The sequence below is a fragment of the Gossypium arboreum genome, chromosome 12 (assembly GCF_025698485.1).
Source record: "Gossypium arboreum isolate Shixiya-1 chromosome 12, ASM2569848v2, whole genome shotgun sequence".
Taxonomy (NCBI): domain Eukaryota; kingdom Viridiplantae; phylum Streptophyta; class Magnoliopsida; order Malvales; family Malvaceae; genus Gossypium; species Gossypium arboreum.
The window spans coordinates 10517753-10538161 of NC_069081.1; the positions used below are offsets into that span (position 1 = coordinate 10517753).

General features: G+C 32.4%; 1 protein-coding gene across 2 annotated transcripts; it reads right to left on the reverse strand.

Moving 5' to 3' along the window:
- Positions 1–3037: 3037 nt before the first annotated feature.
- LOC108476673 (actin-related protein 2/3 complex subunit 2A) lies at positions 3038–10166 on the reverse strand. 2 transcript variants are annotated; one of them, XM_017778943.2, is made up of 10 exons: positions 9919–10166; positions 8855–8921; positions 8471–8678; positions 7275–7444; positions 6937–7014; positions 6726–6858; positions 6548–6639; positions 3699–3755; positions 3464–3535; positions 3038–3378 (listed from the first exon to the last, which is right to left on the reverse strand). In XM_017778943.2, exons 1-10 carry the CDS (start codon positions 9978–9980, stop codon positions 3343–3345), a joined length of 975 nt encoding a protein of 324 aa, XP_017634432.1. In that variant the 5' UTR covers positions 9981–10166; the 3' UTR covers positions 3038–3342. The 2 variants fall into 2 exon arrangements, with proteins under 2 accessions (XP_017634432.1, XP_052879577.1); XM_053023617.1 differs by having other exon boundaries at positions 6937–7017.
- Between the last annotated feature and the right edge of the window lie 10243 nt (positions 10167–20409).

Below are 20409 nucleotides of genomic sequence, written 5' to 3' on the forward strand. Positions count from 1 at the left end.
TAAACTATTTCATTTAATATTGATTATTAATATTTAATTCCATTTTAACATTTAGCCATTTAACCTCTAATAGTAATCAATTTTAATTCAAGCAATGTAAGGATGGATCCTTTAAAACTTACTTTCCGTTAGAAGAGCAATATCACCAATTCCCTTTACACTCACTAGCCAAAAGCTTCACCATCCACTTATCAATTTCTTTTCCTTCATAATACATATCACACATAACACCCAAAAATCATGTTCATGTAGAAATCATAACAAGTAACCTTATATAATCATATTAAAGATGACAAAAATGCACTTTCTTACCTTATTCTTAACTTTCTCACACTAACTAAAGCTTTCTCTCTCTAATTCATGAAAACACTTTCTTCTAATGATGAATATGATGATAGAACTAGTCTACAAAGAATTAACAAGAAAACAACATGGGTAGTGTAGAAATATTTTTTTTTTCTTGTTGAATTTGAAAGAGAGACGGAAGAGATGAGAAATAAATCTTTCTCTTTTTCCATAAAGGGGGATGGCGTAAAGGGAAAGAAAGGCTTTCATCTTTTATTCCTTTCTCATATCCGTCGTTATTTCAACTCCTTCCATAAATCTTACTTGTGATCTACTAGTTCTACTGTTATATTGTTCCTTTTAAGTAATGTGTTATATGTATGATATATTATCAGATCTGTCAATAAAAGATCAATTATCAGTATTCTTTTACAAATGATTTCTCTTACTATTATTATACTAATGCTACACTCCCCATGTAATCCTAGGCCATAAGAACCTATGGTAGTGCGGTTGACACAATTTTATTACCTTCCGTATGTCTCCCCTCATGCGTATGAGAGCAAGGCAAGTTATTTCCCATCATCAAATACTTGATCAAGATCATGTCTCATGGAAGGCTATTTTATAACCTCTCGTTCGACTTGAGGGGGCTTATTGTTATATCCCTCCGCCACCTAGACACATGTTAGCACTAGAAGTAGTATTGACCGCTTTGTTGACTTCATATGAAACTATGCCTTGCCTAACCACACGCTTTGCTTAAGGAAGCATCAACATCCTACACTCTTGATCGTTCGCTACTTTTAGAAATGGCCACCCACCCACCCACTTTTTAAGTTCGAATGCTCTTCAAGTGTGAACACTATTTCAAGGTTACGAAGGTCATCTGAGTATAACAACCTCGTATTGATTGAATGAATAACAGAATAGGCCCCATGATATATGTCCTTCATGCATTAGACAAGGATAACTTTCTTCACAAAAACTTCCCACATCGCACGAATAGACAAGGAACTTCTCCTATAAATACCCCAATAACAATAAAGAAAGGATTGATTTCCGGCCCCCAAAATTACTCTGAGCAATTATCCCCTCAATCAATTTGTTCATTTTGGTGAATCGACTTCTAGAGCACAACATTGATCTCCTTCTTGTTCCTCGCTGTCATCCTCTCTTATTGTACACTGTATCAACAATTCCTGCACTAACCTTTAATCTCTTACCCTCAACTATAACGATAAAGCACATGGTTCATTTTTGGGCAACAATTATCTTTAAGTCCACTCAAATCGTTATAGCTTGCTTCACTAGTCTTTCCATTTGTGGATTTTACCATCCCAAGTCTGCCAATACGCATTGTTTATCTTTACTCACACAAGTCTAATGGTTCTTGTCACAATTCGTTTTACCATATATATACACTTAGTCGAAAGGGTCATCTACAACCAAATCAAAGTTTCCTCACTATCACTTGCACTATAGGTACCCGTTTTTTATCCTTCACTTTTCCACACTTACTCAAGCATTCTATTTCCAGCTCTTAAAAACCCTTGCTTCTAATGATGAAAATGATGGTGGAACTAAGTTTAGAAATTGATTTTCTACAAAATTTTAACAAGAAAACAACTTGGGTAGTGAAGATTTTTTGTTGAATTAGAGAGAGAGAAGGAAGAGATGAGAAGAGAAATCTTTCTCTCCTTCATGGAGAGGGACGTAACGAAAGGAAAGAAAGATGAATGCTTTCATATTTTATTCCTTTCCCCCTTTTTTTTTTTTTTTCATTTAATGGTCAAAAGGAAAGAAAGATGAATGCCCACAATATTCCATGTTTTAAATTTTTCTAAATTTATGGCCCAACACACGTAAAATAAATTCTAAAACTATCATTATAATACTCTTGGAAGGCCTAAAATATCTTTTAATGTATTCGCACTTTTAGTCCCTTTCACATGTCACTTCACTTTATTATTACTAAATGTGACATTTAACACATTATAACTTCACATAACACCACGGGGGTCCATAATGCTATCCAAATTTTACATTTTAATCCTTTTTGGCCAAAAATGAAGAATTTATAATTTAATCTCTGTAATTTTTATTTTATTTAATTTAGTCTTAACTTGCTTCTCTCGATAGAAATACATTTTCCATGTCGTCTTCATATCAATAAATCATTATCACTCCACTATTTCTCTAATTGGTCATTTTACACTTTGGTCATCACACTTTTTAAAATTTTTAATTTAATCCTTTTTCACATTTTCACATCCACGATCTTCATAAATATCCGACCACAACTCATTACAATTACTTTAAGACTCTCCTGATTGGTTTCAAAATTTCAGTGTAATGAGTCACGAAACAGTACCAGAAAATTGGGAACATGACAAGGATTGAGTGCACCAAGGAGCAGTGTTGTGTGTCAGAATAAATAGATCAAAAAGTCTTAATTTTGTGTTAGTATAAGTGGATGTAGTTTTAGGTTAAATGATAATATGTCAAAGGTTGTCGATTTATTGGTTGTAATAGATTGGATTAAAATCTTTCATTCAACCGTATGAAGAAAATCTTCTTTCCCTCATTGTTCGGAATTTAGTTGTTATCAGATAAAGTTATGATATTGTTTCTTTTTAATCATTTGTTAAACAGGCTCATTGACCCAATATTTACCCTATCCTTCAACATTTATTTTCCTATTAAAGACTGCAGTAGATTAAATATTGGAAATCGAATTCCACACCCCAAATTATTTCATCTAAATTTGAATTAGGAAAAACTTCGAATAATGTAATCAGATAATGGATTTGAGTATCCATATAAGTAAAAGAGAATTCATATATCAAATGTTATCCGAAATAAACCAAAGCGAACTCAAACATTCAAGGATTCCTATTCAAAAGTTAGTATCCACATTCACAAAAAAAAAAAAAAATATCGGATAGAATAATTTCATACCATCCACTGTCATCCTATTTTTCACTCAAGAAGGCAGTCCACCTACTTCTATTCTTGGTGGTACGAACGACAAGGGCATATCAACAGCTAGCACATTTATGAACTTGAATTGGTTCGACTGTCCTTGAGATTCTGCAACCAAACGTATTTCTTTTCTTATTTAGCATCAGCCAATTCCATCTTGTTAAATATCTACTTTAGCATTTACATCACATACCAGACGTTTGAAAGATCTTGTTTGTGGTGTTTTCTTGGTCTTCTCCTGGTCTGGTTTGGCACAATTCAGAGCCTGCATGAAAAAATATACATTCAAACCAACAGTAATGCTGTCAAAGGCAAAATTCTCAAAAACATATTAGCAAGAAAGCTAGCAGCAAAATGGATCTTATGGAACCACCATCAAACTGCACATGCTATTGACGCAATCATTATCAAGTAAAAGATGATACTACCTGAATAAGTGACTCCACACGCCGCCGCATCCGGCTGTGCATAAACCCTTCTGAGCACTGAGGAACAGAATGGCAATCATATAAATCAAATATCACACAAGTGCCTAATCATGCAGCATGCTGAAGTAAAAGACTACTATGCCAGTACGTTAAAAATGCACAAATGCATGATGCTCCTTTTAACTCCTGTTAATAAAACATTAAAATGATATAACCAGGTAGTGTAGATAGTTACTATGCAATTTGAAATATAAGAAAAAGCCATAACAGATTACAAAAAGAAATTGGTGATTATATTATACTATTATCCTTTTTAAAGTCATGTTCCCTTTTTCTTTTCGGGCATTGAAAACCACACTATTAGTAGTTTCATTAAAACAGAGTCCTACCCTTTTCAGTCTTTCCGCCCTTCTCTTGACTTGGTATGTTCTATTAAGTTATATCTTCTGAATAGGAAAAATATACTCCAAATTAGTTCTCGATAGGCATGAGTTCAATCTTTTCCTTCATGCAATCCTTTCTACACTTTATTTCCTTGCATGCCATACATCCTACTTAATTTGTGCTTATACTGATATCAGTTGCCTAACACCATGTCCTCTACAAATTTGCTGATCTTATGAGTATTTATTTTAATATCAGTTAAATTGTGTGCCAGGAATAACCTCTCTAAAGACTGCATCATATCAGACATCCTCCTTAAATCCCATGATTGACATCATTATGTACTCTCCTTTCTTTTTGGACAACTGAGTGAAGACACTCAAGTTGCTCACTTCATATTCTCTCTAAAACTCCATCTCTACTGCTGCTTGTACTAAAATTTACATTCATAAGTCGGTTTAGTGGTAGAGCAAAAAACCATACAGTTCTTGAGTTTCTCATCCAACAGGTGCTATTTCATCAGCAGAAAGCACATCTTCAGCAAATTCACCTATTACCAGTGCAAATATGAGTTTGAAATTGATCATTGGTATCAACCTATAACTATAGCAACATAATCAGTTGTACCTTGACGAGTCCCTTACACAGGATTAGAACTGGTACAAACATAGCAGTTAGCCAAGCAACTGTTACATTATAAGGATTAAGTTGAGTCCACCAAAAAGTATGATTTCTATTTTCTTTTAAATTGCACCAATAATTTGTTATCAGACAACTTTTTGAAACAATTTTCTGTCTTTAACAGCCTTCTCAGGAACAAGCACTTTTCTCAACTCTCATATTTAACTGCAACCTATTTGAACATGTGTCTTCTTTTCTCTCACCTTTTTAAACATACACACACATATATCATTCTCCCTCCTTGTTCAATTGCACACAAAATCCCTAAAAAGAATTTCATACAGCATGTCAACTGTCTTCTTAACCTCTCTCTTTCCAATGTTGTACTTTGTACTTGTCCAGATTTCTTCATTTCTACGCCTATGTAACCTTATAGTACTTCCTTCACCACCAAGGTTCCCTATGCAGAGAGGCAACCCCTTAAATTCTTCCAAAATCTACTGCTTTCGGAAATGCAAATAGCCATATCAACCTAAAAATATTTGCAACCTCACCACCCAACTGCTTCATCCAACTGGTTTACTAGCAGCTATAGCAGACACTCAAATCAATCAACAATGGAACAAATAAACACATGATTGATCACCTTTCTATTTGTCAAGGTACTAAAGAGGTGATACCTTTGCATCTAAGACAATATTATTCGCCAAATGGAATATTGGTAAAGAAAAAATGCCAATAGAAGATAACGGTGGTTTGGATGGAACATAAATGATCTTTGGATGTATCATTCATTCACTCTATAATATATCCTTTCGACAATAACAAAGTACAAAAACATATACAGTCAGCCCTCTCTATAACAACAGCCTGTTATAACAACATTTCGCTATAACATCCAAGTTCCTAAAAGAACCGATTTTTTATGTTTTATTTTAAAACTCTATAACAGCTTTTCACTTATAACAGCAACATCCATAGTTATGTGGTACGTTCTTTGTTAATAAGTTCTTTATAACAGCATATGGTCTAAACTTTTAAGTAAATTTATAGTTATTTCATATAAAAACTATTATTTATCATTTATTAAATAAAATGATCGTAACTAAAATATTATTTCAATAAAATAATTAAACTTCAAGCGAAGAAATCTATTAATCATTTTTATTAAATGAAGAAAATATTGAATGAGTGGAATTAAAGATATCAACTCAAGAAACTATTAAGTTCCCTAATTAAATATTCTACTATAAATTTGGCATATCATAAACTTATAGATTGATTACTTGAATTTAGTAACTCATGATAAATTAATTAATTTAATTTGATAACTCGTATTGATTAATTTAACTTGTTAGATTTATGAACTTTATAATTAATCATGTGAAAGAATGTAAAATAAAAGATGCATAAAAGCAATAAGACATGCACTTGTTATACATCTTTTAATTTTGTTGATTTGATTCCTACTTTCTTTCTTTTTTGAACATAATTCTCACTTTCTTTATTTGATGGAAATCCACGATATGAATTCTATGGTAATCTTACAATGATTATCTCAACAGCCACCACTCTATAACAGACAAAATCTGGGCAAACAAATGGAGCTGTTATAGAGAGGGTTAACTGTACGAGTAAAAGAATACAAATAAAAATGAATGTTACATTCTTCTATTTATAAGAAGTAACTAACATTAATTTTTCAAAGTCAATTTAGAACCCAGACTAATGACTATTAAATGAACTTCTCAGTCATAAATATAACAATTAGGCTCTTGACTTAATTGTTTCTCAAATTTCAAAGCGCTAATGGAACAAAGAAAGTTAAACAAAATAAAACTAACCTTAACGTGATAATTCACATATGCATGAAATGTTGATAAATTCCACACAGTACGGTCCAATTTTCTGCCTTCCACATGGCGTGGTAAAATAACTGCATTTATTACAAATAACAGAGTTTGTCATATTGGCAACAGAACTACAAGTGGAAAAAACAAAACTCTAATCTTCTGATATTACCAAAAGTTACAAAGCCTGCATTTGCTGATAATTCATCATCAGTTACTCCCTTCAGTTCCAGCGGTGGAGTTTTAGACCACAAACACGGAGGTGCATTACTCAGCCCAGCTGTACGCCTTGACTCCATGAATTCCTGAAAGATGAATTTGAGAGGGAAACAAGAAAAATAACCATAAGATCTGCATACAATAGTTGCACCCTCTTACCGTACCTGGAGGAAGGAGGTTGCCAAAACAGTGTCTATTGAGTCCTTGAATCTCATTGGAAACACCACAGTCACCTTCTCTGCCTGCTAAATTATAATTTTCTACCCAGTTAAACAAGAATGCATCCGTAGTCACTCATACATAAGGTAGACACATTTGCACCTTCGACCCATAACAATCAAACAATTAATTGTATAAAAGAAAAGAGAGAGACAGAACATCTGAAGCATAACAAATAAATCTAAACTGCAGGATAGATAATAAGAGAATGAAATATAACATGAACTTACAAATTTATGTCCATCATTAAAACTTAAATCAGGCTAGTCACTTGAAACAATACCTGAGGAACAAGGAAGAAGGACTCATTTGGCCGATGCACAAGGGCAACAAACTGATCTATATCAGGAGCAACAGTCCTTGAAGCAAGGTGTTTTAGGATTACTCTTAAAGGGGCCCCTAATACCACTTCTCTAACAGATGCAATCTTTACCAAAAGAGTATGTCGCTGATCTGCAGGATATAAAAGTTGAAACTGTCACACAAGAACAAGAATGACGCAGACCAAGTAAACAAGTATAAGCTAAACTCATTAGAGTTTTCCAGTGAAAGTCAGCCAAGATGGATATTTAAGCCCTCAATCCTAATTAACCACAAAACAAGCTAAATAATAGATAGAGATCACTTTCTGTTATCCTCCCCCAGCCACAAATTGAACGGCATACACCCATCCTTTCCTTTTGTAACAGAAAGGCCCAAATATTTTTTTTTTAAAATAATAATAAAATAAAATAACTCAAAATTTAATCTAGCAATGCTTGTAATTCATTTTTAACTACTGTCTTGTTCAACTTTAGCTGTTCATTTGTAACCGCTGTCTTGTTCCTAAACTAGATGGGGCAATAAGCCCAGCCAGTGCAAGCAATAAGAGAACACTACACAATTTCAGTTTTTGGAGCACACTTTAAATGCAGTAAGCTGATTCTATTTGTTATAACACTGACCCCCTTGGTCACTGGTCAGATTATCATTATTTTCTATGATAAGCACCCTTTCTTATACGGGTATGATTTACGTTGCATATGCATCTGAAACTATCACAGAACCATCCTATTTGACATGGAAGCTACTTAGTAGAAGCATGCTACAAAATATGATCGATCTCTTAATCTAACGCTACTATTGTGTTCTGGAAAAGAGGTGTGTGTTCATATATATACTTATAGCTATGAGTTCTCACCAAGGAATCTTCTACCTTTCAACTACAGGTATAACAGTACTTACTAAAATCCAAGCTTAAAACCAAGAGAATTAAGCACAGAAAAATTAAGAAAATATCTTATCAAATAATAAAGAACCTTAGACGCATTAATGTACTCTTATCAAATAATAAAGAACCTTAGACGCATTAATGTACTCCAAATACTAGTTCCTTAAGTCATTTTTAATCAAGAACAGGAATTTTCAACATGCTGATGCCAATACTTTGTCATATAACTGTGCAAGCTCATAATGACCTAAGAAAATGAACTTGTTCACCTTCATCTTGAGGAAGTTTGGACAAATTCAGTTTCAATGTCAGATTGAAGCCATCCCTTGGAGGATCAAGAATTTGCACAATTACACCATAAGCTGCTTTAATAGCTTCTATGGCTCCAAATGGAAGTCCACCAACGAAAACAGTTTCCAGAGGTGGGGTAGGTAATGATAATGAAAGCAGTAGAATATGGGGATTCTTCATTGACACCTGCATATCATTTGCAAATTACATGAGCATAATATAATTACAGTGGCTTTCGTACCTTAACTATAAGTTCAGAGAGCCCAAAAGAGCAAAACGAAATACATGAGCATGAATAATTCATAATACAATCACTCAATTTCTTTTACATAGGTGTAACAACGAAAAAGTTTCTAAATCACCTGAACATGGTAACGAACATCATCAAACTCAACCCAGTGATGGTCTAGTTCAATACACTTTTCAAGACTGCAAAAGCGACATGAGAGAAATCAGCAAGCTGAGAAAGAAAGTGTAAACAATAAGCAGAAAAGGTCCAGGTAGCTTGAAATTTATTCATTTTTTACAACCTAAATAAATAAGAATGTTTGCACACTCAACACCAGGATGTATAATTGAAATACAAATATTAAAGCACAGCACAACATGGACAGCATGCTTGGCATAAAAGAGTAGGCATAGTTCCAACTTGGTCCACACCTCTAACATATAAAGTAGAGAATGTTAACACTACTTTCTTTACGGGCTTGAGGATTGTGAGAAGTGGAATCTAGAAAAACTGCATATTACTAAACAGTAAAACACAAAAAAACCCTAGAGCTTAAACGCATTTGAAAGTTCTAACCCTATCCAATTGTTCTTGATGATCTATTGTTAGTCTAAAAGTTAACAATCCTGTATACTGATCTTGTACACATATTACTCTAATTTAGATATTTATTATAGTTTTGAATGGGAGTTTGTATATTTCATGTTAATTACTATTAATACATATAAACTTAAAAAAGAAAAACACTAATTCTAGGAAAACTTAAGCTACAACATTTTAAAGAAGGGCTATATTTGATGATAGTATCGTCAGTGGAGATGATACATCTCTGGCATACCAAAGCGTAGGGTAGGAGGTCAGGTATTTAAAAGTAACAGTACTAGTTAAAAAAAAAAATGAGACGAGCAACGCACTGCAAGCAACAATGGAAGATTGATGAGGAAGAGGAACCATCAAACTCATAGAGAAGGTTGTAAAGAATGAAAAAACACATCTATGAATTAGAAATGTAGTTGGAATCCTTGACCTGACTCTGCTCGAATTCCCGACATGTCTTTCAAACATCAAATATATACAAGAACTAAGATGTAATTAAAGAAGTAAAATAAAAGAAATCAAATCAAATAATAAAAGCTTATATTTATCGGATTAAAAGAAACGAAATGAAAAAAGAAAAGAAAACGAAGGAAAAAGTACTTCTGTATTCGATTCAGCAAAGTCTGGAGAAGGAATCGTGAATGGGACTGTAAAAGTATCATCGATTTCTTTCTCCGTCGATCGAAAAGGATAAACAAGACCAAATTCGAACTATCTCTCCGGCTCCTTTCTTTTGGTGCCAATTATCGTTTAGAGCCGGGATCTGTTGCTTCTATTGCAGTGTTTTTACTTTGAAAGAGGCTTTTTCCGGACGGAGGATCAAATCACCCGTTAAAATACTTCTCTTAAAAGAATAAGTTAGAAATAAATTAAAGCGATAATCACATACTTGCTACTGAAATTTGGCAAATATTCTAATTTGGTACCTGAATTGTGAAAAAATTGATTTTGGTACTGAACTTTAACATTGTTTATCTATGTGGTACCTTTGGCTGAAGATGTTAATTTTTTACTTGCCAGGGCCCGTAACCCAATCGTGTAAGTTATGTAAAAAAGTTTTTATTGAACAAGGGCCTAAGATCCAAATATCCCTTTAATTTTTTAATTTAATTAAATAATAAAATACCCCTTAAAATGTATTTTATAAATATTAAAGAAAATAAATTAAAAAATTTAACTTTTTTTTTGTTTGTTTGTTTTGTTTCTTCTTTTTCTTGTCTTCCTTCTTCCGTGAAGAGAATTAGGCGTCGTTGCCATTATGCTACCGTCCAGCTTAAATTTTGACAGAAAGATTCGCTTCTTTCTCTTCTTTCTAATTTTCCGGTTAGCTTTGTTGAAAAGCACAGTTAAAATTTCACAATATTTAGAACTTTTAAAGCCCTGATCTGCAAATCTGGTCATTAAAACATCATGGAATTTTGACTGTGGCTTCTCCTTACCACTTCCTCAAGAACCAGAAACTTGAAATGGGCTTTGGTTTTGATCTGCTTGGATTGATGAGTTTTATTTGTGATGTTAATTTTTTGGGCTTTGTGATGGTTTTGTGATGTTAATTTTTTGGGTTTTGTGTTCTAATGGATTGGTGAGTTTGAGTGAATAAGTTTAGTTGTCTTGGAATTGGAGGTTGCCAATTTGGTTTTGGTACTTGAGAATTGGCGATGTTGTTAGGTGATAGAAATGTTCTTAATAAAAAAATAATTTAAAATGACTATTTAAATTGATTTATTGCAAAAGGGTTGTTTACTTTTTAAAAATTCATGAAATTAAGGTTTGAATTAGATGAAAAGAATGTGAATGATTAATTTAAAGAAAATTAAAAGAAGAATAAAGAAATCAATATGGTTTTTAAGTGGTAGAGAAACATATTTTCTGCTTTCTCCAAGACAATAAAGTTAATTTCAATTTTTAAATTTATTTTAGTTAAAAATAATTAGTTTCAACATTAAAAACATAAAAGGTGAAAATGAAAAAAGAACTTTTTTTAATTATTTATTCTTAGGCGTATGATATATTATTTAAAATAAAATATGCAGCACCCTATGATTAGACCACGTGTCTCGACAAGTTTAAAATTAACATAATTCGTCTTAAGTATCACATTGATAAATAGTGTTAAAAGTTTAGACATTAAAATTGACTTACTTTTTTAAGTTCAAGTACCACATTAAAAGATTTGTCAAAGTTTAAATACCAAATATGCTATTATCTCAAATTAAATATTGAATGTATCTAACCTTGATGTTAAATAACCATTAAATAAAACTAGATTAACAAATTTACAAAAATTAAAATAAAAATCAAACATGAATTTAGTTAAGATGGTAAAGTTGTGATAAATGAAAGCTATAATAGTTTAGGTTTAAATTTCATTATTCTCATTATTAGTATGAATTTTTTAAAAAATTTATTATAATGTAAAAGACATAAATACCCTAAAATATTTGTTCCTTTGTAAAAAGAGCAAGCTTAGCATAGGGTTAGTTTCTCATTACATTAGAAAATTTTGATTTAAGATTAAGTGTTTTGTATTGTTGTTCAAAATTATTTTGAGAAATAAAATATTTATTTTATATACGATGTTGTGAAATAAAATATGCATTTAGATAATGTTTAAACTTGTTAATAATACAATATTTTGGTAAGAATAAAAATAAATTATTAAACTCATTATTAATATTTTTTATATATAAAAATAAATTTTAAATATTTTTAAGTAATTAATATTAATGATTTGTAAAATTTAATTTGAATATATAATTATATTTTAAATATAAAATAGGGTTAATGGCGTGAAGGCCTTTATACTTAGGGATTTTTTTCTAATACGGTACCTATACTTTCAAAATATCCAATTTTGGTATTTTGTTTTCATTAACTCTTCTAGACCACGACTCTAACGCCGTCGATTCTTTGTTAATGTGGCACATGACCTAATCAACAACCAATACAGAAACATAACTAACACAACAGAATTTCAAATTGATTTGCTCGTTGGTGATTAGCCCATATCAATTACCCCCATATGCAAAAAGATCATTGCCCTCAAGGATCGAACTGTGGTAACTGTTGCTGCAATGTATGTAAATTTTTCCATGTTGCATCCTCAGGAAAGGTGTTCGCCCATTCGACCAAGACCTCAGTAGTTGTCTGGCTCCCTTTACGCACTATTCTCCTGTTTAGTATCCGGATTAGTTCCTTGAGTTATACTCCATCTGAGCCCACCAGTGGCAGCTTACTTAGGATTGGAACCTTTCCAACATCTTTCTTAAGCTAAGACACATGGAAAGTAGAAGGAATTTTGGAGCCTTCTGGTAGCTTCAGTTTATATGCAACATGTCCCACCCGAGCCTCCACTGCATATGGCCCATAATACCATGGAGAAAGTTTCTGATTAGATTGCTTCATCAAGGTGTGCTGACGGTAGGCTTGAAGCTTCAAATAAACAAAATCCCAAGTTGGAATACCTTATCAATTCTTTTGTGGTCAACCAATAACTTCATTCGATCTTGTGCCCTCTTCAAGTGAAACTTAATAAGTTTCCTTGCTGCTTCCTTCTATTGAAGGCCATAGTCCACTGTGTCCATAGGAGAGTTGCTAGCCAAATATAGTAGATAGTGGGGTAGCTTCTACCCATACAAAACCTTATAGGGTGTGGTCCTAATAGTTGAATGGTAGGATATGTTGTACCACCATTCAGCAAGGGGTAACTAGAGGGACCAGTCCTGCGGTTACTCTCCTATTATACACCTCAACTAGCTTTCCAAGCAACAGGTAAGAACTTTTGTTTGGCCACCTTTCTCAAGATGGTATGTTGTGGACATGTGAAGGTTGGTCCCAAGTCTCCTGAAAAGTTCCTTTCAGAATTTGCTAACAAGTACCTTGTCTCGACCAAACACCAAAATACTAGGTAGACCATGTAACTTGTAAATGTGGTCCAAGTAAGCTTAAGCTACTGTCAATGCTGAAAATGGGCAAGTTAAAGAGGCAAAATGACCATACTTAGTCAACCTGTCCACCACTACTAAGATGGTATCCCTCCTATTAAAATTTGGCAAGCCCTCAATAAAATCTAAATTGATTATTGCTTAAGCTCGACCTGGTACTAGTAAGGGTTGTAAAAGTCCTAGATGAGTTGCATTATCAGACTTACAGCTCTGGCAAGTGCTACACTCCTTGACCCACTGTTTGATATCCTTAGAGAAACCCTTCTAATAAAGGAGCCCTACCATTCTATGCTTGGTGGCATGGATTCCAGAATGGCCACTAACTACTCCCCCATAAAAGTGTTGAAAAAAATCCTTTCTAAGGCTGCCAAAATTTCCAACCACAACCTCGCCCTTCCTCCTTAATGCTTTTCCATCCCAAGAACATTTCGAATGTAAGTGTAGTTGTTGTTCGACCCCCAAACAAAGTTGTTGGAGCTTAGAGCAAGTTAGACAGGAGCCCATTACCTTGATCCATATATCTGACCAAACAATACTGTCAATACATTGTAGCAATTGAGCATGCACCTCTTGTGTTCTTTTAGATAATGCATCAACTACCATGTTTTGAATACCCCTTTTGCAACACTCCTTACCCAACCAAGTCGCCAAGGTCTGAGCAACAGAGTGTCACATTCATTACCAGAGCAACTACTGAGAAATACACAATAAAAAAATCATTGCGCTTCATTAATTATGCAATCAATCAATAATACAATATACAATATCATGAATTTTTTTTGGGTCTTATACGAGCATACAAATGCTTTAAAGTCATCCTAAGATCAAATAAAGACCTTTTTGCAACACTCTTAAAATTTCAGATAAAATATTTTATAAATAAATAAATTAAATATTCAATCATATAATAAACACCTAGATATTATGTAACACCCCTAACCCTTATTCGTCACCGGAATAGGGTTACGAAACATTACCAAACTTTACAGACTAATTTCAAATATTTCATTACCTTTATTATACAAATTAAGAATCAATCATAAATTATTAATATTGTCCCTTAGATGGGCCCTTGAGGTACAAAATATACTTTAGAAGTGAATCGGGACTAAACCGAACACTTAAGAAATTTCTCCCAAAATTTTAAAATTTTTCTTAAGAGCATGGAACACACGCCCGTGTTTTATGCCGTGTGGGCATTCGATGTGAGACACACAGTCATGCCTTAGCCCGTGTCCTTACCCATGTAACTCTCTAACTTGTGTCACACAGCCAATCACACGCCCGTGTTGTAATAGCCCGTTTTTAGGTCAAATTGTAACAGTGGTTTTGGGACCAAAAATTTGAAGTAAAATTATTTATTTTGTTATTTAGTAAGGTCTACAGCATGATTGATAAAATATGTGAAAGTTTCGTAAAGAAATTTTATTGTTTAAATGCTTAATTCGGTAAAAAGGACTAAATCGCGTAAAACGTAAAAGTTGAGTACTATTATTTAAAGGAATTAAATAACTATGGTTTATTATTATGGAAGTCCTTATAATTTTATTTGACCTTAATTTAAGTTAGTGGACATTCATGTCCATGAATTTCATGACATAATAAGTTTAATTATAATGTTATAATGGTAAATTATGTATTTAGTTATTAATAATAAAACAAAACTTAATTTGGTGTCATTTTTTTTTCATCTTTCAACCGATTGTAAAAGAGAAAAAAATAAGGGTTTTTTAGCTTCCATGGTTTTGGCAACTTCAATCCTTGATTAAGGTACGGTTTTAGCTCGATTTTAATGATTTCTATATTTTTAAGCTCGTTGCAACTTAATCTAGCTAGCCCGTACCTTCATTTTTGAAACTGTTATAGACTTTGACATATGCCATTTTTGAATACTTAGGTATTTTGAAGGTTCTTGTTAGATTATTGATGGTTGTTAATAGTTAAACAAGTTTTATAAAGTGATTTTTGACAAAAATGAGAATTAGGGATTAACTTGCAAAAGATAGAATTGTTGTGGTTGAAAATGTGAATAAAATGAAAAATATCGGCTGTTATGTGATTATGTGAAATTCGGCTATACATGGGTGTGGGTAAATTGCATAAATTTGTCATTTTGTGTATAACGGACTAAATTGCAAAGTAGTAAAAAATTTAGGGTTAAATTTGTAATTTGGCCAAAAATGAATATTTTAGGCTAAATTGAGTTGAATGATAATTAAATGAGTTAATTTGATATCATATAGATCAAGATAAGCAAATACCGGAATTAGATTGGGGGAAACAAAAAGTAGATGAGTAAACGCTAGTTTTCATCCGAGCAATCCGAGGTAAGTTCGTATAATTAGAATCGAACTTTACTATACTTACAATGGTTGAATTGAATGTATATAATTGAATTATTAGAGATATGAATGTATATTTACAATGATTGCCTTGATGATATATCGAATCTGTTACCGAGCCTTGGTTGAACTATGTGAATTCATTGGATACGAGTGACGTGTTACTGGAATTACTGAATGGTCGAACTCTTGTGTTTGTTGCGGACTCACCATAGCTCGTATGAGCTTATTGTTTCAGCTTGGAAGAGTTTACTGTTATCAGCTCATGAAGAGCTTACTGGCCATGTCTCGAAAGAGCATGTATGATGATGAATTGACAGATTTTTGACATTGTTCACTCGATTATCCTTTAAAGTTATAATAGATTCAACCGGCCCAAATGATGTTATATGAGCAAGTTATGGATTAGGTATTCGTTAAATGACTAACATGAGATGATATTGTGTGATTAGGATGCTTATATTGAATGGTTGGCATGATATTGTTGCTTTGAGTACTTTAAATGGTAAGTTTAATTCTGAATTATACGAACTTACTAAGCTTAAAAGCTTACTCTGTTTCTTTTTCTATGTCTTATAGAGGTTCGTAAGCTCACTCGTTCTGGACAAGTCGGAGTTTCACGTCACACTATCCAAATTTTCGTTTGGTATTTTGAACTTATGAACTTATGTAAAGATGGCATGTATAGGCTAGTTTGATAGTAAAAGTTATGTTTTGGAATCATGGTTTGAGTATGAAATTGTATATAAGTTAAGCCATGTGATTTGGCTTATTTGGTACCATGTTTTGGTTGTGTATTTATGTGTTTGAATATGGTATGTTTTATATGATACTGTTTGAATGAAATTATGCAAAGGTAGTCTTGATTTATCGATGTTAAATGGATGAATTGTATATGCTGTTATATAGGTATATGGACATGTAAATGGTAAGTTCATGTAACATCCTGAAAATTTCTACAATAAGATATTATCCTTAATATAGTAAAATAAAGAAATAAAGTGACAAGAAGAGGAAAATTGAGTTATGTCACTGGGAAGTATATTATGACATATTGATTCAAGAAATGACTAAATTGTAAAAGTGAGAAAAGTTTGTGGCCCAAGAGTAAATATTCAAAATTTGAGGGATTAAAGTGTAAATATAAAAATTTGAAGGACTAATAGTGCAAATATTTTAAGGTTGAAATGATATAGAAACTAAGGAAAATTGATGAATTAGGACCAAATTGAATAGATGAAGAATTATGAGGGACTAAATTGTAATTTTACCAAATTAAGTGATGACTCAAGAATGGAATTTTAAAAGATCACAAAGGACAAAATGGTCAATTTGAAGAGAGAGAAATTTAGAAATTAATGATGATTTGGTGATATTTTATAATTATTTAATTAGATAATTATTATTTATTTAATATTTTAATAAGATATATTATTATTTTTTTATTTTTTTATTTTATTTAGTCTATATATGTGTGTGTGTGGAAAAAAAAATACACACACTCCATCATCTTTCCCATGTAAAACCAACGTGAGAAAAAGAAGAATAAAAGATGTTTTCACTTCTTTACAATTTGGTCATCCTACCAAAAATTCACCATTTTCACCTAAAAATCAAAAGAATTTCCATAACTACCAAGAGAGAAAAATGTTAAGGAGACTATGAGAAGTTAGAATATCAAGTTGGATTCAAGAAATGGAAGCTGAAGGAGAGAGAAAATTAAGATGAAGATTGAAATCAATAGAACAAGGTAATAACATCATGATTTCAATATATTTTTAAGTTTAATAATATTGAAAAAGCATGGGATTGATGTTAATGTAGAGTTTTCTTACATATGGTCCTATGTTCTTGATATGTTAGTGAAGAAAAAATAAGAGAAAGTGATGAGAAATAGTGTAGAGAAAGAAAATAAGGGTGTTATAAACATGGTAATTAATATCTTGCACTAAAATAGTTTTGGACAGCAACAGTGGTGTAAATTTGAAAAATCACCAAAAATTGTGAAAATAGAATTAGAAGTTGAATAAAATATGACATTAAATTTTATTGAGTCTATGTTTTCTTAGAAGAAACGGTGTAAGCAACGAAATTGTAAATTGTGAGATATAACAAATTTAGTTAGATAAGGTCAGAATGATTTCTGGTTCCCCTATTCTGACTTTGGAAAATCATAAAAAATTGGATAAAAATAAATAGGTTCTTAAAGTTATATTTTTAAAATCCTGAATGAGTTTATTTTCAATAGAAACAAATGAGAACATCATCTGAATCCTGTACAATGAGATAATTAGTTTTTAGTAAAGAAGGGTCAGAACTGTCAGACAGTAGAATAAATGTGACTTTAAAGAATAAATTATACTTATTGGATAAATAAAAAATTCTTAAAATTTTATGGTAAGAAGATACTTAAGTCTAGTTTCATGGAAAATTATCGGATATTAATTTCGAGTTTTGTAGCTCAAGATATAAATAATTTAGTGACTATGACACAAATGGACAGTTTTGAATATACATATAAGTAAATAGTGAAATTATTGATAATGTTACTTGTAGCATGTTATATTAATTAAGGATGTGGAATGGAGAGGAGGAGGAGGAAAATATGTATGAATATTCAGCTAGCATGGCTAATTTGCACGTTTTAGGCTCAATGACTAAATTGAATAAAAGTAAAACTTTATAGGTAATTTTGTAAAAATGTTAGAAATGACCAATTTGGATGAAATGGATTATTTTATTATTTAAAATTGTAAAATTGAATGAAATTATTAATTTAGTTCAATATCAGGGAAAAACATGTTTTAAGGATTAAATTGAAAAGTGTTGAAATTATAAAAAATTCTGATATTTTATAGAATTCATGGGTTGTTATCAATTTGTATGAGAATAACGGCTGGAAATAAGGATTAAATTGCAAGAATTTTATTTTTTTGAGCCTAAGGATGAAATCGTCATTAATTTAAAAGTTTAGGGCCAAAAAGGTAATTTTGTTTAGAGCATTAATTGAATGTATTAGAACATGAAATAAATGAAAACGATGATCAAATTTATTTATAAAGATCTGAATGACTCAAATACGAGACTTGAACTAAAAAAGAAAAGATATCGAATTAATGAAATTATAAACATGAACAAGTAACGAGGTAAGTTAGTGTAACTTGAATTGTATTTTTAAATGCATGAAATAACGATATAATGAATTATCTGATTTATGTTTATGAAGAAATGGCAAGAGAATGATATTTATCATGACATGTAAATATGTGATTATCTTTGATACGTTGATACAAGGAAATTAATTATATTGAGACAAGTAATAAAATCAAGTAAAACATGTCGAGAAAAAAATAAGTACGTTTAAGGGACAATATGTTTGATTTTAATTGGTTCCAACTATGAACGTTAGATGAAATAAAACATCTGATAAATAAATCGGTAACTCCGGTAATGCTCCGTAACTCTGTTCTGGTGATGGATTCGGGTTAGGGGCGTTACAGTTTAGATATGGCTTATAATGTGTATTGAAATGGTTGAATTGGTTGCCAATTGAATTGCTTAAATGTGATCAAATATGAATGTAAATGCTTATGTTTTAGGGTGGCAAATTTGGCTATTCAAATGGCATATTTTTGTGCACACGAGCAGAGACACGGGCGCGTGTCTCAGCCATGTACGACACACGGTTATGTTGCACGGCCGTGTGTTCCCTGGGGTACCTTACGAATTACAGTCAGTATACCCTCCAGTTTTGAGACGGCCTAGACACGGGCGTGTTTATTGGTTGTGTGTGGCACACGGGCTGGCACACGGGAGTGTGGTCGGCCGTGTGGCCAAGTCACTAACCTCCTTAACTTTTACACAGCCTGGCACACGGCATGTCTTGTGGTCGTGTGGACAAGTCAGAATGTATGCATTATTTTGCTACGACTTAGACACACGAGCGTATCTAAAGCCGTGTGAGGCACACGGCCTGTTCCCACGGGTGTGTGACCTTTGAAAAGTTGAAAATTTTTTAAGTTTCCAAAATTTTTAAATATTATCAAATTAGTCTTAAATGTATGATTAAAGCTTTAATATGATTGTTTTTAAATATATTAGAATGTGAATGATTGATGGTTACTAAAATGAGATAGAATTTGATAAAGGAATGTTCTGAATTGAGTTACAGGTCTGGTAATGCCTCTTAACCTATTCCGGCGATGGTTACGAGTTAGGGGTGTTACACGTGTGCTAGGCCGTGTGCAAAAACCTGGACATTCTGTTTTGAAATTTCAAGGTGCACGGGGCACACGGCCAGACCACATGCCCATGTGCCAGTGACACATGGTTGAGACACACGCCCATGTCTCTACCCGTGTGGACGAAAATAGGCCATTTTAAGGCGACTTTCCTTACCCTTTTTAATATCAACCTGCACACAACATAGAAATACACTCATATATCCCAACCAAGTAACGAATACAAGCCAAATTCATGTATTAAACATAGTATGTTATCATAAAACTCATTTACATAAACTTACCAAAATAACTCCATTAATTGATTTACTAATATCTACTACTAAATACTTGCAAACAAACATATGTATATATATGCATCATTCACGTTCATAATTCAAGTTTAACTCTTTTTTATCCAACCCCATACATGCCATATAAACCATAGGTTATATTATAAAATCTACCGGAGAAATCTGGATAGTGTGGCCCGATGTGTTGATCCGATCCTCCAATCTCACGTTAATCTACAAAAGACATTAAATAACACGAGTAAGCTTAAAGAAGGTTAGTAAGTTCATTGGT